Source organism: Sinohyriopsis cumingii, chromosome 15 (genome assembly GCF_028554795.1).
Source record: "Sinohyriopsis cumingii isolate HCF-2022 chromosome 15, ASM2855479v2, whole genome shotgun sequence".
NCBI lineage: Eukaryota > Metazoa > Mollusca > Bivalvia > Unionida > Unionidae > Sinohyriopsis > Sinohyriopsis cumingii.
Window position 1 is genome coordinate 124899829 of NC_142975.1, and position 13277 is coordinate 124913105.

The 13277-nt window shown below is 33.6% G+C and overlaps 1 protein-coding gene across 3 annotated transcripts in view; it reads right to left on the reverse strand.

Annotated features, from left to right (window-relative positions):
• Positions 1–13277, reverse strand: part of LOC149782687 (uncharacterized) — a 69947-nt gene that overhangs the window by 40612 nt on the left and 16058 nt on the right. For 2 of the 3 annotated variants that reach the window (XM_089934179.1, XM_089934177.1), the window contains exons 1-3: positions 12356–12540; positions 4011–4550; positions 3046–3301 (exon numbers count right to left, since the gene is read on the reverse strand). In XM_089934179.1, coding sequence (XP_089790305.1) covers positions 3046–3301; positions 4011–4534 — 780 coding nt within the window. In that variant the 5' untranslated portion in view covers positions 4535–4550; positions 12356–12540. Of the gene's footprint in view, positions 1–3045; positions 3302–4010; positions 4551–12355; positions 12541–13277 lie in introns of those variants that run through there. The other variant, XM_089934178.1, reaches the window with a different exon arrangement.

Consider the following 13277-nt stretch of genomic DNA (forward strand, 5'->3'; position numbering starts at 1 on the left):
ATTACTTTGATATACACTATATTTGATAATGGATATCTACTTCTAGGCAAACGCATGTTATGGTGGGACAACTGCTTGTGGATATTGTCCTTGGAGATATATACATATGTAGAAAGAACTAGATCTGTCAGTGCTTAAAGATCATAAATTAATCTAAAAGAAAGAGCGAAAGAACGACTCCCATCCTTATATGTGAGCATAAACCCTTGTCATGATGCATACAAGTTTCATGAAGATATATCTAACCGTTTGGATGATATGAACACTCGAAGGTGCGGCTTGAGAGTAAGATACTTTAATTGTGGATAAATATGAAAACTCTATTCAACAAAGTTTATCCTCTTACAAGCAAAATTATTTAGTCACCACACAAGCGCTTACAATTATTCATAAAGATACCTATATCGGGTTAGGAGATATGAAGTGCAAGGACAATATCCAAACATGGGAAATAACTCCAAAAGTACTAATCTGAAAAGCTATGTCTCATATGAGACATTTATTCGTATCATGTTCCAAATGGATGCCTGGTAAATTGAAGATAGCTTAAATGTTTTTGAAGATATGTTTTGTCACGAATTTTTTGTCGACAAACGGACAGACTTTAAAAAGTTGAACGACTCCGGAGCAGATAATTAGACAGAGGTTATTCATTTACAAGACAAATTGTCTAATCATGACAGATTAGCATGACAGGTTTCGTGAAAATCTATGAATAAGTATCCAGACATGAGGTAAAAATACGATCGTCAAATATGGGGAAATAATTCAAAACGTACTATTTTAACAAAGCCGAATCTTATTATGGCACAAACGATTTTCCTTATGCAGATGAATACCGAGGTTTAGGATGAAATACAAAATAATTCAGATGTTATGAACGAGGCAAGAGTGTGACCAACGGATGGTAAGACACGCTTTGTAATGAAATGGGGATAACTCTTAAACTGGTGAGCAGACATTTTGTACATGAAAAAAATGTCCAGTCAAAATAAAAAGCATACGTTTCAAGTTTCTTGAATATATTTTAAAAAGAGATGGACAAGCAAAGCCCTGTATACACCCAAAACGTCGTATGTGGGGTGCATAGTGACATCAAGAAATATATGTACGAGCCTTACGTTTTGTTCCTGCATCAGGGGCACTAACCCACATAATCATGCACTGATAAAAAAACTTAGAAATGAAACAAGTTCGAAGGTAAGGACGGGAGGTGATAAAGAAATTGCTCCATAGGTAAGCAAAATTTAATACTTATCTATATTGAAAACATATAAAAGAGGACATATACTAAATACTAAAAAGCACTATTTTAAAGTTTTGTTCCGTTAAGTGATAGAAAGAACTAATTTGCTAATTGTGTATGAAGTGCATGAAAACATATACGATTGACGGATTTATTGTATCTCTTTGCCATATCAAACTCAATCTGCCGTCTCACATCAAACAGCACACTTAAACATACATGACAATGGATGTAATAATTGTAATGCTGACTTGAGCTTCAACGATGCCTTACTCGAAGCAGAATTTTGTACATGTTTCAACATGAGAATAATCACTTCTCAAATATCAATTACCTGATTTTCGTACAATATGTATGGCATTAGATCGCAAATAGTGTATATCGACAGTCAATTTAATTTCCTTTGCTGCAGTCTTTCTTTCCACACGTTTGGTTAACTCCTCTGCCGAGTAAATTGGAATAGTCATACAATTTTCTTTGTTTAATTCAAACTAACGCAATCACAAAATTATACTTGTAAATGAAGTTTAAACTCCATATTGTATATCTTTTACCTAAAACTGCCTGAAAGAAATTTAAAATAATAAATAAAGGAAGTTTTGTTTGAGGCAATGAAAATACATCACTTACTTAATAAACGAAACGTCTGTTCTAATAAGGCTTTATTTTGCTAAGAGAAATTTTGCTGAAGTACTTGACTGTGTCCTTCAGAACGTACTTGGCAATATTAAACTATGTAATAAAACCATTCAAAAGACCCATTTATCAGAAGAGAATGAGGTGTTTAGTTTAATTATTCTTCTTAGCACATATATGTTTTCCCAACTGAATCTTTAGAGAAAAAAAAACACTTTAATGTGAACGAATTCTGGTAAAATGATTCTTTAGAAACAACGTCAAAGTAGAGATAACCCATACAAATTCCAGTCATAATGTGCCTTTTGTATTTTTATAACTGGAGTGTTCCAGCCAGTGAGCTCGCTGTTATGTAAAAATTGATAAGGTCTACTGATTCAAAGACAGTCTACGTGACTGACGTGTCACCACTAGCAGAGGATAACCATGGAATATATATATATATATATATATATATATATATATATATATATATATATATAATCTCTCATTCACCCGGCAAGCAAGCTTCAGCGGAGATATTTCTGCACAAAACTTGTTTTCTGATTGATTAAAGTCTTATTTCATATCTTAAAAGAAATATGGAGAGCTTTACAAATGTAGACTACAATATAAATTGCAAGAATGCGTTCATCAAATTTTTGTAGTTTGGTTCAAGTTATCTGCTCCAATGCAAAATGAACCATAACGACATGCGTTTTGTATGAAGTCATAATGAAATTAGATACAATTTGTATTATACCCAACGTTTTCAAAATGTGTCTCTTTGATAACATAAATTAAAAATGTATATCCAATTTTAAGAAGTGTACATGTTTCAGTACCAATTTCTAACAGAATTGTTTATGTAATAATGTACATAATTTGCAGCAATATGATCCCCCAATGAATAAATAAATAAATAAATAAATAAATAAATAAATAAATAATTATCTTGTTCAAATTTTATATATCTCACATTTGACCTACTCTCAGAGACCATAGAGGAGAGCCCCAACAAACTAAAGTTCTCTTCCAGATATCAATGATAAATTCAGCCTGTGGAAACGGTTTGGGTGAATTTCTATTCAGTCGTTTAGGAGGCTGCGTTTCCGTTAGATGGATAGACAGACTATATCACAATAATCATCAGCCAAAGCGATAGGAAACATAAATGTTCTTACCTCCAAAATGTCCAAGCCATCTTCCTTAATGGCTGATAGATCATTTATAAGATACTTGAAAAGTCCTGTCTCCGAAACTGCCTTGCTAAAAGCTGGGCAGCTATCAGTGAAATTCCAGCAAATTTCTCTTAGTGTTACGATAACCATGAGAATTTCATCCCCATCGAAAGCTTCTTGGGCCAACCGATTGTCAAAAGCTTGTATATCTGCCTCCTCAATGACACACTCATAAAAATCAAAAAGGAGTTTTGGAAATCTGAAATAATTATAAAAACTTTTTTTTTACTGAATGAGAATGGAAAATAAGTGTTGTGCTTCTGAACTGAATATTCAGATTTATCAATCAACTTGAAATCATCCTCTTGCACTTATGGGAAAGAGTGAATTACAAGGTTATGTTATATCGCATGGCTAATACGAGTTTAGTTCCAAAATTATTTAATATCCACGACCTTCAGTGCTTCCATTAATACATTGAACAAATCCTAAACGTTGAATATTTATACTTTTGTTCTACATTACGGGAAGATGAAAACTACAGTTCTGCTGCAACATTTTTTCAATGCATAATAATAATGAAGATGGCGTTTTCAGAAATGGAAGATTCAAAGCAAAGCAAAATTTACAACGAAACCTCCTATTTTGACATTTGAAGGATTCGTGCTATTAAATATGTTCGTATCTATTCGGAGCTGGCGTCTTTGTCTAAGGTTAAGAACAGGTCCGCGTTTTTCCAGCTGCATAATTACAACCAGGATGAATACAAGGCTGGAGATCTATTTGAACATTATACAGCAATGTTAAAACTGTCAAGAATGGTTGGATGCTAACAAAATATGTGTCATGGCAGGATATAAATGAGATAGATATACTCTTCTTGTATTTCATTTCTTACTATATTTTAATTTTAATCATACCAGTATAAACCTACCCTCTCCAATTGTCTCAGATATTTCTTAACTTACCCTTTGTTAACAAGGTGATTTCCCATGACCTGTCTTTTCTCTTCATGGTCAATCTCTTGAAAGTTGACAAGTAAATTTTGCTTCAAGGTCTTGTGTACTTTGTCAAAGTAAGTTTCATTATGATCTTCTCTCCATTTTTTCTTCTGATCAAGAAGAACGATACAGTCATCAAATGACTTTAGAACCGTTTTTAACTCTGGGTAGGCTCTGATAAGGGCTTCGTCGTTCTCAGGTTGGATGGTTGATATTGTCCTTAACGGAGTATGCCTTTGTTTTGACTGAGGTTCAGGCATGTTCTTTCGATGGCATGTAATGTCTGATTGTGATGAAACTGAGCTACTATCTTCTGATCCGTATCCCTCAGATCCCGAATATCGTCTATGACTGTTTTGCTGTCTCTTGCGATTGCCACTGATTGCAGTTACTGGAACCAATCTTGTACTGGTATCTTTGATTAGTTTTTCTCTTGTGACTTGTAAATGTGAATCTCTAATTATATCAGAGGTGCTAGGAACAGATCCCATCACAAAGTCATGCTATCTGTAAAGAGGAGAATTTATCCTGAAATATGTCCTATTTAAATGTGAACTGACTGTATTAAGCTGAAAAAGACTTTGTAAATAATGGATAATTCTTCTCCTTCTACTGTTTTTTTTTTTTTTTTTTGGGGGGGGGAGGGGGGTAATTCTGTTAACAGTAGACAAATTCACCTTTATAATTTTTCCATTAATTTAGAACATGCAAATGAAGACAAATTTAAAACATGCCAAAGATTATTTGAATAATGAGAATGAGTGTGCAATCCAAATGTTGCTATAATCATGCATATTGATATGACTGCTGATTCATATATTTGAATACTATTTCTAAAACGCCCTCTGGAATATTGCTTTCCTTCATTTCCGGGAGATTTTCCTAGGTATTTACGATATACAAACAATGAAAAGGAGGTTGTTGAATAACAGAAGATTTCCGGAGGTTTTTCTTTCTTATGACAAAATTTAAAGTTTGAATCTCATCATCGAGGTACAGCAGTTCCCCTCGCAAGAATTGCCACCGATTTTAAATAGCCACATTGTCGGAAATATAAATACTATTTTTTAACTAATATGTCCACGTCATTTGAAGCCACTACGTTCACTAAGGTCATCCGTTTATACAGAAAGGCTGGCTGATTAAGAGTGGAACAACCGTGTTTATCATTCTTCGCATTTCGACGGGGAATTTCTTTTAAATCAAGCAGAACATTAAAGAAAAGTAAGCAGCATCAAGCCGGTTTGGGGTTAAATTTTAGCAACGACACTGAAAGCAATTTCATGGATGATATGTTTATTTATAGTGTTATTGAACGATGAATAAATCTGACACCAAACGTATGGAACTTAATTAACAAATATGATTGATATACGAATCTATCACTATGAACGATAATGTTTTAGAATATAAACGCAAATATGAACAATGCATAGAATTTGTATTAAAAAAAACAACTATAGATAAGGTATGATTCAGTCACCAAGGGTTGTAGAAGCACAGGATATATATATATATATATATATATATATATATATATATATATATATATATATATATATATATATATATATATATATATATATATATATATATATATATATATATATATATATTGATCATTTAGTGATATTGAACTATTGATTTCACTCAGTTAATTACATTGAATATTGATTTAACAAAGGAAATTATGCAACTGGGTGCGTTCAGCTGATGTTCACGAAGTATTTCTGGTCCCGCAGCTCTTGTCAACTGATCAAGGAACTACCATGCGTGGTCCGCCCCTCCCAATCAAGAGCTCCCTTATTCACTGAAGACCTACACTTTCTTGAAGAAGGAACATTGTCTTCCAGTGAAGAAGGTGGCATAGCAAGTAAAGTGTTGGGTTCTCGATGACAGCTCGTTGTTTGAGGTATTTAATCCAGCCCTCAACGTCGTTGTTGGTGCAGATGGTACGCATAAACACACACCAGCTTGGTATTGGCTACAGACGATTGATGTTCCAGGTTTATGGACCAAGTGCATTATCCTTAACAAGTTGTCTTCTACACTTTACTTTATCTTGTTAAAAGAGACAGGGATGAGTTCCTCTTGAATGAAAGGCAGAGCCATCAGCTTGCACGGGAACTTGAAAGTGTTATATTTTGAGTTGCTGGCCTCTTGATGACCATGCTGTTTAATTTTGCGGTAAACAGCCTGACTCCAGTGAAACCTTGGACTGGTAAACCTGGAAACAGATTATGCAAGGCAAGCTACAACCCTTGTTCGAAGTCACCGACACACTGAGGTGGGTCCCAGGTCTCATTGATAATACATATCGAAGCAATTTTTAGAATGCCAGTCTGTATATGTGCTTATCTTGACTGCTTGCCTGTACATTTCAGCTGTAATATCACTGTAGAATTTACACGATTTTAACGTGTGCAAACATCCCATTGGAGCACCTCTTGGCGTGAAGAAACTTCAAATTTATACTCAACGCAGAAATCTGTAATTGGTATGTTGTCAGACATTATGAAATAATGGTTGAACGAGTTGATGTATATTAATGTTAACGTATGAAGATAACTGAACACATGATCAACCTATTTTGAGTTTCAGTTTTATGATTTTGTTGTATGTGAACATACAGCAGGGATGCTACTCAAAAGAGACTGAAGTGAAGCCACAATATTTATTAAATACCCCGTATTCAATAATCACCAACAATCGTTCAATAAAGAGTTTTTATGTTACTAAGTATTTGATTTACGTAACGTATACAAATACCCGAAATAAAAATGGACAATAATAAAACTATGCCGACGCAAAAGATGGCAACTTGTTTAAAAAAATACTGCCATATGTATTGCGCAAATCAACGGCATGACAGGTTCAATACTTACACCGTGGATTCGTCCGAGTGAATGACATCAGTGGAATCCGATTCAGCCAGCAACACTAAAACGATACTACTACCTCTTTGAGCACAAATGCAACATTTGACAAGAAGAAACACTTTCACCCGATTCGTCTAGGTGATCAACATTAAAGGATTGAAACGCCACAAAAGTTCAAAGATTCTAACTAAATTGAAAGACAAGGGAATCACACGTTTTGTGCCTGATTTATGTACAGACCAACATCCACCACTAGCCTTGACGATAAAAAAGCGTGCAAAGAATTAAAATCACACTTCCATAACTGGACTTGTCTAATTTGGGAATTATTTACCTATTTAACAATTACAATACATAATCAGAAGCATTCGCATTTTGTTTTAATGCAACTAGTATGAATGAAAAATAATAGAGTATTTCTAAAAAAATACTGGGCACGAAACATCCCATGTTACGAAACGTGCAGGTTACGAAATGACTGCACCCTACTTGATATACCTAAATAACCGTGTGTCAGTCTTAATACCTAATTAACCATGTGTCAGTCTTAATACCTAAATAACCATGTGTCAGTCTTAATACCTAATTAACCATGTGTCAGTCTTAATACCTAAATAACCATGTGTCAGTCTTAATACCCAATTAACCATGTGTCAGTCTTAATACCTAAATAACCATGTGTCAGTCTTAATACCTAATTAACCATGTGTCAGTCTTAATACCTAAATAACCATGTGTCAGTCTTAATACCTAAATAACCATGTGTCAGTCTTGCTCATAACTAAATTCGTCCAATATCTTGATGACATAATCCCATTTAAGACGCCTAATACAAAATCAGATCAGCAAGATAATTGCTTAGGTGTTGACAAGCTACGTCAGTCAGATGCAAGACGCCTCATTGATATTTATACATCTCCCTCACAATTATTTCGTACGAAATTTTGCATCATACAAGTCTATTTGCTAAATTTGTTCAGTATCGTACACAAACAAAGAGTTTCCCTTAAGTTGTGAGATGATCAGCCAGTCAGAGGCAAGAATGCATTATTAATAGCATACGACTGCTAAATTAAAATCTGTTTAGAAATGTAATCGCTAAAGAGTTGATAAATTCAGCCAATCAGATGCAGGATCACTTCATTAATATACCTGACACGTATTCATAAATGCGTTCGTCGGAGATCGTGACCACTGACCTGTATTTACCATATTTAGTCATAATCAGAACAGAAATGCAATATCGAAAGTGATAACAATATCTGATAATCAGATCAGAAATGCAGTCTCTAGAGTCATAACAATCTTTGAAAATCAGATTAGAAACACAGTCTCTAGAGTGATAACAGTCTCTAGGGTGACAACAGTCTCTAGAGTGATAACAGTCTCTAGGGTGACAACAATCTCTGATAATCAGATGCAAAGTAACCTCATTAGTATCATATTTGCTAAGTCACACCGTGTCACACAATCAAACGATACGAACTTTGAAACTTCCAAACATGTAGACCTTATTCTAATAACGTCAAGAAAAATGTGCGGGGATGGAGTGGGGATAAAAGCTCTTCTAAAATATAGTCTCTTTTGAAAGAATATTCTGATTTTGGAACAATTCTTTCAACAGGTATCGGGAAGCAATTTTTCCAGGTTTTGCTGCAAAACTGTATAATGCAGAATGCATGGTATCTGCCAATGAAAGCATACCAGGTCGGAAAATGGATGCTATACTGAAGATGTAACTGTGTAAAACGTTTTTCAACACAGGATAGAATTGCTGATTTGGGTAAGACTAACTTCATAGGAAATATCCAGAATAGATATCTGACACTAAAATTTAAGCATTTATCTTTCAAAAATTGAATAAAGTAAATAAAAAAGATATACTAAATAAATAAAATATATTTATGTCTTTTATAAGGGAAAAAATCATAACACTACACAAGAAAGAATACAAATGCAAGAAATATTAGCGTCAGTTTTTTTGGTGATATTTTGTATTATTCTATAAGGACCAGAACAACTTTGTTTCAATGTATCACTCTTGTTTTATTAATTCTCACGTGATCTCCAAAATGTTAACATTTCTGCAAACTAAAGAGGTTCGACAGCCAAATAATATATTAATTGCCTAACTTGTAATTTGTTACAATATGTCACTTACGCAAGCCTTACACCCAGCGGTGATAAAGCACTCAAATAGAATAAGAATCCCAGGATCAACACCATTATCGAAGATGTTTGAAGGCATGTAACTATGCGTGTATCTCGTTATTGAATTTGTCCGAAGTTTTGACGATACAATCACATTTTCAAGCTTCAATTACAACTGGATCAGAATTATAGACTGCATAGTAATAACATGCTTAAGCAATCTGATGCAAACTCATCCCAATAATATGATGGTGTGTCTGTATTCAAAGTACATTCAAGATCGGATCAAATATATAGTCTCCAAACCGGTAGCACGCAAGAAGTTTAAGACAGATGAAATAATGACCCAGAACTGTATTTTAAGCTCACTTGAAAATACGGCCAGTAACCTCAAATGTTTACTGGAATGGATATTCCTGGTAAATGAAAGCTATTATTAGACTTAGCATACGCATGAAAACATCGTGTTTTATTTTGTTTAACTACATGTCAATATCTTGCACAAAAAATGAAATTGTTAATAGATTGACCGAACCTTTACCATCAGTATCAACACAATTGTTTCACGTCAGAATCAAAGGTAGCAATTATATATATATATATATATATATATATATATATATATATATATATATATATATATATATATATATATATATATATATATATATATATATATATATATATCAGTGAGTGTAAACTAAACCATGAGATAATATTTGTAAAATCTTTACTTGGATCTGAGTTCGGGATATTGTTTTTCTCCTTGGAAACTCCAGGTCATCCGGATGTGTGTTATGTTCATTACAAAGCGTTTAAAAGACCTGACCTTGTTTACAACTTAGAATGTTCTGTAAATGAATATTTGACCCTCACCCTGGTCATCTTATTACACCCTTAGGTCTTTATCTTCAGGTTCTTTACATCAGAATGTTTTATTTTTCTCTTAACATCTTTATTGGAATCAGTCTTTTAGCTATGTTCAGATATAATTTTAGAGGATTTATTTATTAAAATTGTTCATTAGAATTACAAAATGCACATGGATACATTTGGAGTAAATCACTATTTTGGGATTGTTGTGAATACGTTTAAAGACATTCTGGTTTGCGCTTAATGCGCTTAATGATCAAAGGGCAGATAGTCGTCTCGTCTTAGTTGCATGCGAGAAAGATAAACACTTAAGACAGGTTTGACAGATAGGTGCACGTACTCATTGACTTCACGTCTCTTCTTGATAGCGGTTTTCAACGCTCCAGCAAGGCGGTTGTTGAACAATTTATTTACTCCTCAAATAACCAGTGGGAAGTGCGTTTAATCTTTTACAATCTAATTTATAATCATCTGTAAATGTCCCTTGTGTAAATACTAACGGAAGATTTCACAGTCATGCGACAGACTTGTTCAGTGATACAGTTTTAGTAATGGTTAACTTTAGGTCATAAACCTGTCGCATTGATTGTAATATTTCATACAATCTACCGTATTCTCACACAATCAATCCATAGCAATCCTATTTAGTTTCAGCCCCCTGATGTTCCTTAATATATTTTTGTCGTTAAAACTGCAGATACTTAAGAAAACATAAGAACACTAACTAAAGTTGTTTGACATGCGAAAGCCGTCTGGAGCATCCAACTTGGTCTAGTTCTGGAAGCCATTCACTTTTGAGAGAGAGAGAGAGAGAGAGTAAACTAGATGCTAAGACCACCCCAGTACCATCAGATATATGTTTCCTTCACTAGATCTGTGAAGCTAGTCATTTATTCCGGATTAACTTCATTTTCGAAAACCAAGTGGTAAGAAGTAGTCATTTCATGTAATGAAAGTTGTTGGATGTTTCAAACTTAAGCAATTTTATATGCACTGAAAAGCGAGCAACATGAACACACACACACACACACACACACACACACACATATATATATATATATATATATATATATATATATATATATATATATATATATATATATATATATATATATATATATATATTACGCTAAAAAGCAAGCAATTTATCCCCTTTACACCGACAAGTAAACACCATTTATTCCTTTTACACAGAAAAGCAAGCAACAGTGATCCCTTTTACTCTGATAAGCAAACAACATTATCTATTTTACACTGAAAAGCAAGCAAAATGTATTCATTTTACACTGAAAAGGGAGCAATATCTATCCCTTTTACACTGAAAAGCAAGCAACATTTATATATTTTTCACAGAAACACGAGCACCATTTATTCCTTTTACACAGAAAAGCAAGCAGCATTGATCCCTTTTACACTGATAGCAAACAACATTTAACCCTTTTACACTGAAAAGCAAGCAACATTTATTCCTTTTACAGTGATAAGTAAGCAACATTTATCTATTTTACGCTGAAAAGTAAGCAACATTTATACATTTTACACTGAAACACGAGTACCATTTATTCCTTTTACACTGAAAAGCAAGCAACTTTGATCCCTTTACACCGAAAAGCAAGCAAAATGTATCTCTTTTTCCAGTGAAAAAGCAAGCAACATTTATTCCTTTAACATCGAAAAGCAAGCAACACTTATTGCGATACTAGTACTTTCACTTTTAAAAATTGGTATTCCATAATCTGTTATATTGCAAGTGCTCTCTCTCTCTCTCTCTCTCTCTCATCAGAGTATTGTTGTAAAAGCACTTAATTACAATTTATTCGACCGTTTCATATATTGTTTGTGATTAAACATTAATGTCGTTGTTGTGGGCTTAACGCCATTTTTCAGCGCAAGATATGCTATATATCGCAGCTAGTACATCTGATGGAGAAAGAACACGAGAAGAACCCCCGGCCCACGAGCTGCTACTGGTAAGCTTTATCACATACTCACGGTGGCCGAACTCAAGACAACCCAAGCGTTAAGGTTGAGATGGTAGCGAGCGGCTTAGATCTCTTGACCGATTTTTTTATTTCAAACAAAATTTACTCGTATATTACTTATCAAATTTGTATACATTGTTCAATTAAAATTAAAATATCATTTTAATACCTCTTCAAAATTTATATAAAATGTCAAGCATACAAAGCATACATCTTAAGTTAAAATAATTCTGATCCATCAATATATTGAGAGTATAACACATAAAACAGTATGGGGATAAAATTATTTTCAAGATTATCTACTTCAAGTAGTTTTCTTTACAAGCTGAAATTATAAGTTAAAATTAGTGTGAAAAAATCTTCCGCAAATGTCCAAGTTCTCGCATCATATACGACAAGTGAAGCATACTATACTATGTTTTCATACCTGGCACAACCACAGCCAAACTGCAGTCAATGTTGTAGCCCCTAGTCCCTAACTCTTGTTACAGCTAGTATTGCTAATTACTGCATCAATAAATTTGCACAATCCCTTATGTCCGTCATAAATGAAAACAATTGGAACCAAGATGTTCCATTTCGCAGGACTTTGATTTTCAATTCCTTCTTTGATTTTCACTTCCTTCTTTATAGTTCTTATCTATATAAAATACGAATAACTTAAGCCAGCTTGGTTGTCAGGTATAACTTCCTATACTTATCATTTGTGATCAATACTTTAGTGTCTTGAAAAAATGTTATCCAATATTGGATCAAGAGCTCTGCACTTTTCTGAAGTTTCTTTCTAGGCCGTCGGGTATGTATATTGTGAGAGTGTTTCATTGTATATTTAAAGGTAGATCTCATGCATCAGACACACTAGAAAAAGCTTCTGATATTGACGCCCGAGAAAGAGTTATTGCTTGTAGCCTCCCGGCAAAATCCATGGATGTGACTCTGACTCAGTTTCCATAACTTAACGAGAAGTTCAGCATGAAAGAAAATTTGGATCTTATATTCCAAATAAAATTGAGCCACACCATAATGCAAAACTCGCAAACAAACTAGGTCTTATGACCTTAAATATACCTAATACACTTTTATTACGCTGAAAGAAAACTAAATGCTTATAATGACCAATCATTTTATGCTTCATTATTAACAGCTCTATGCGCATACGCTTAATAAAAGTTAGATATACAGAAATGACGGGAGTAGAGCATTTTAAAATAGATATTTAATATGGATTTTAACTTATTCACATTCTCAGCTAAAACTCGAACAAACTGTTCCAATGACGTTTCATCAGTTTGAAGGAATTACCTTTTGCTTAACTTTCCAAAATTTCTAATTGGAAAATAAGACAATTC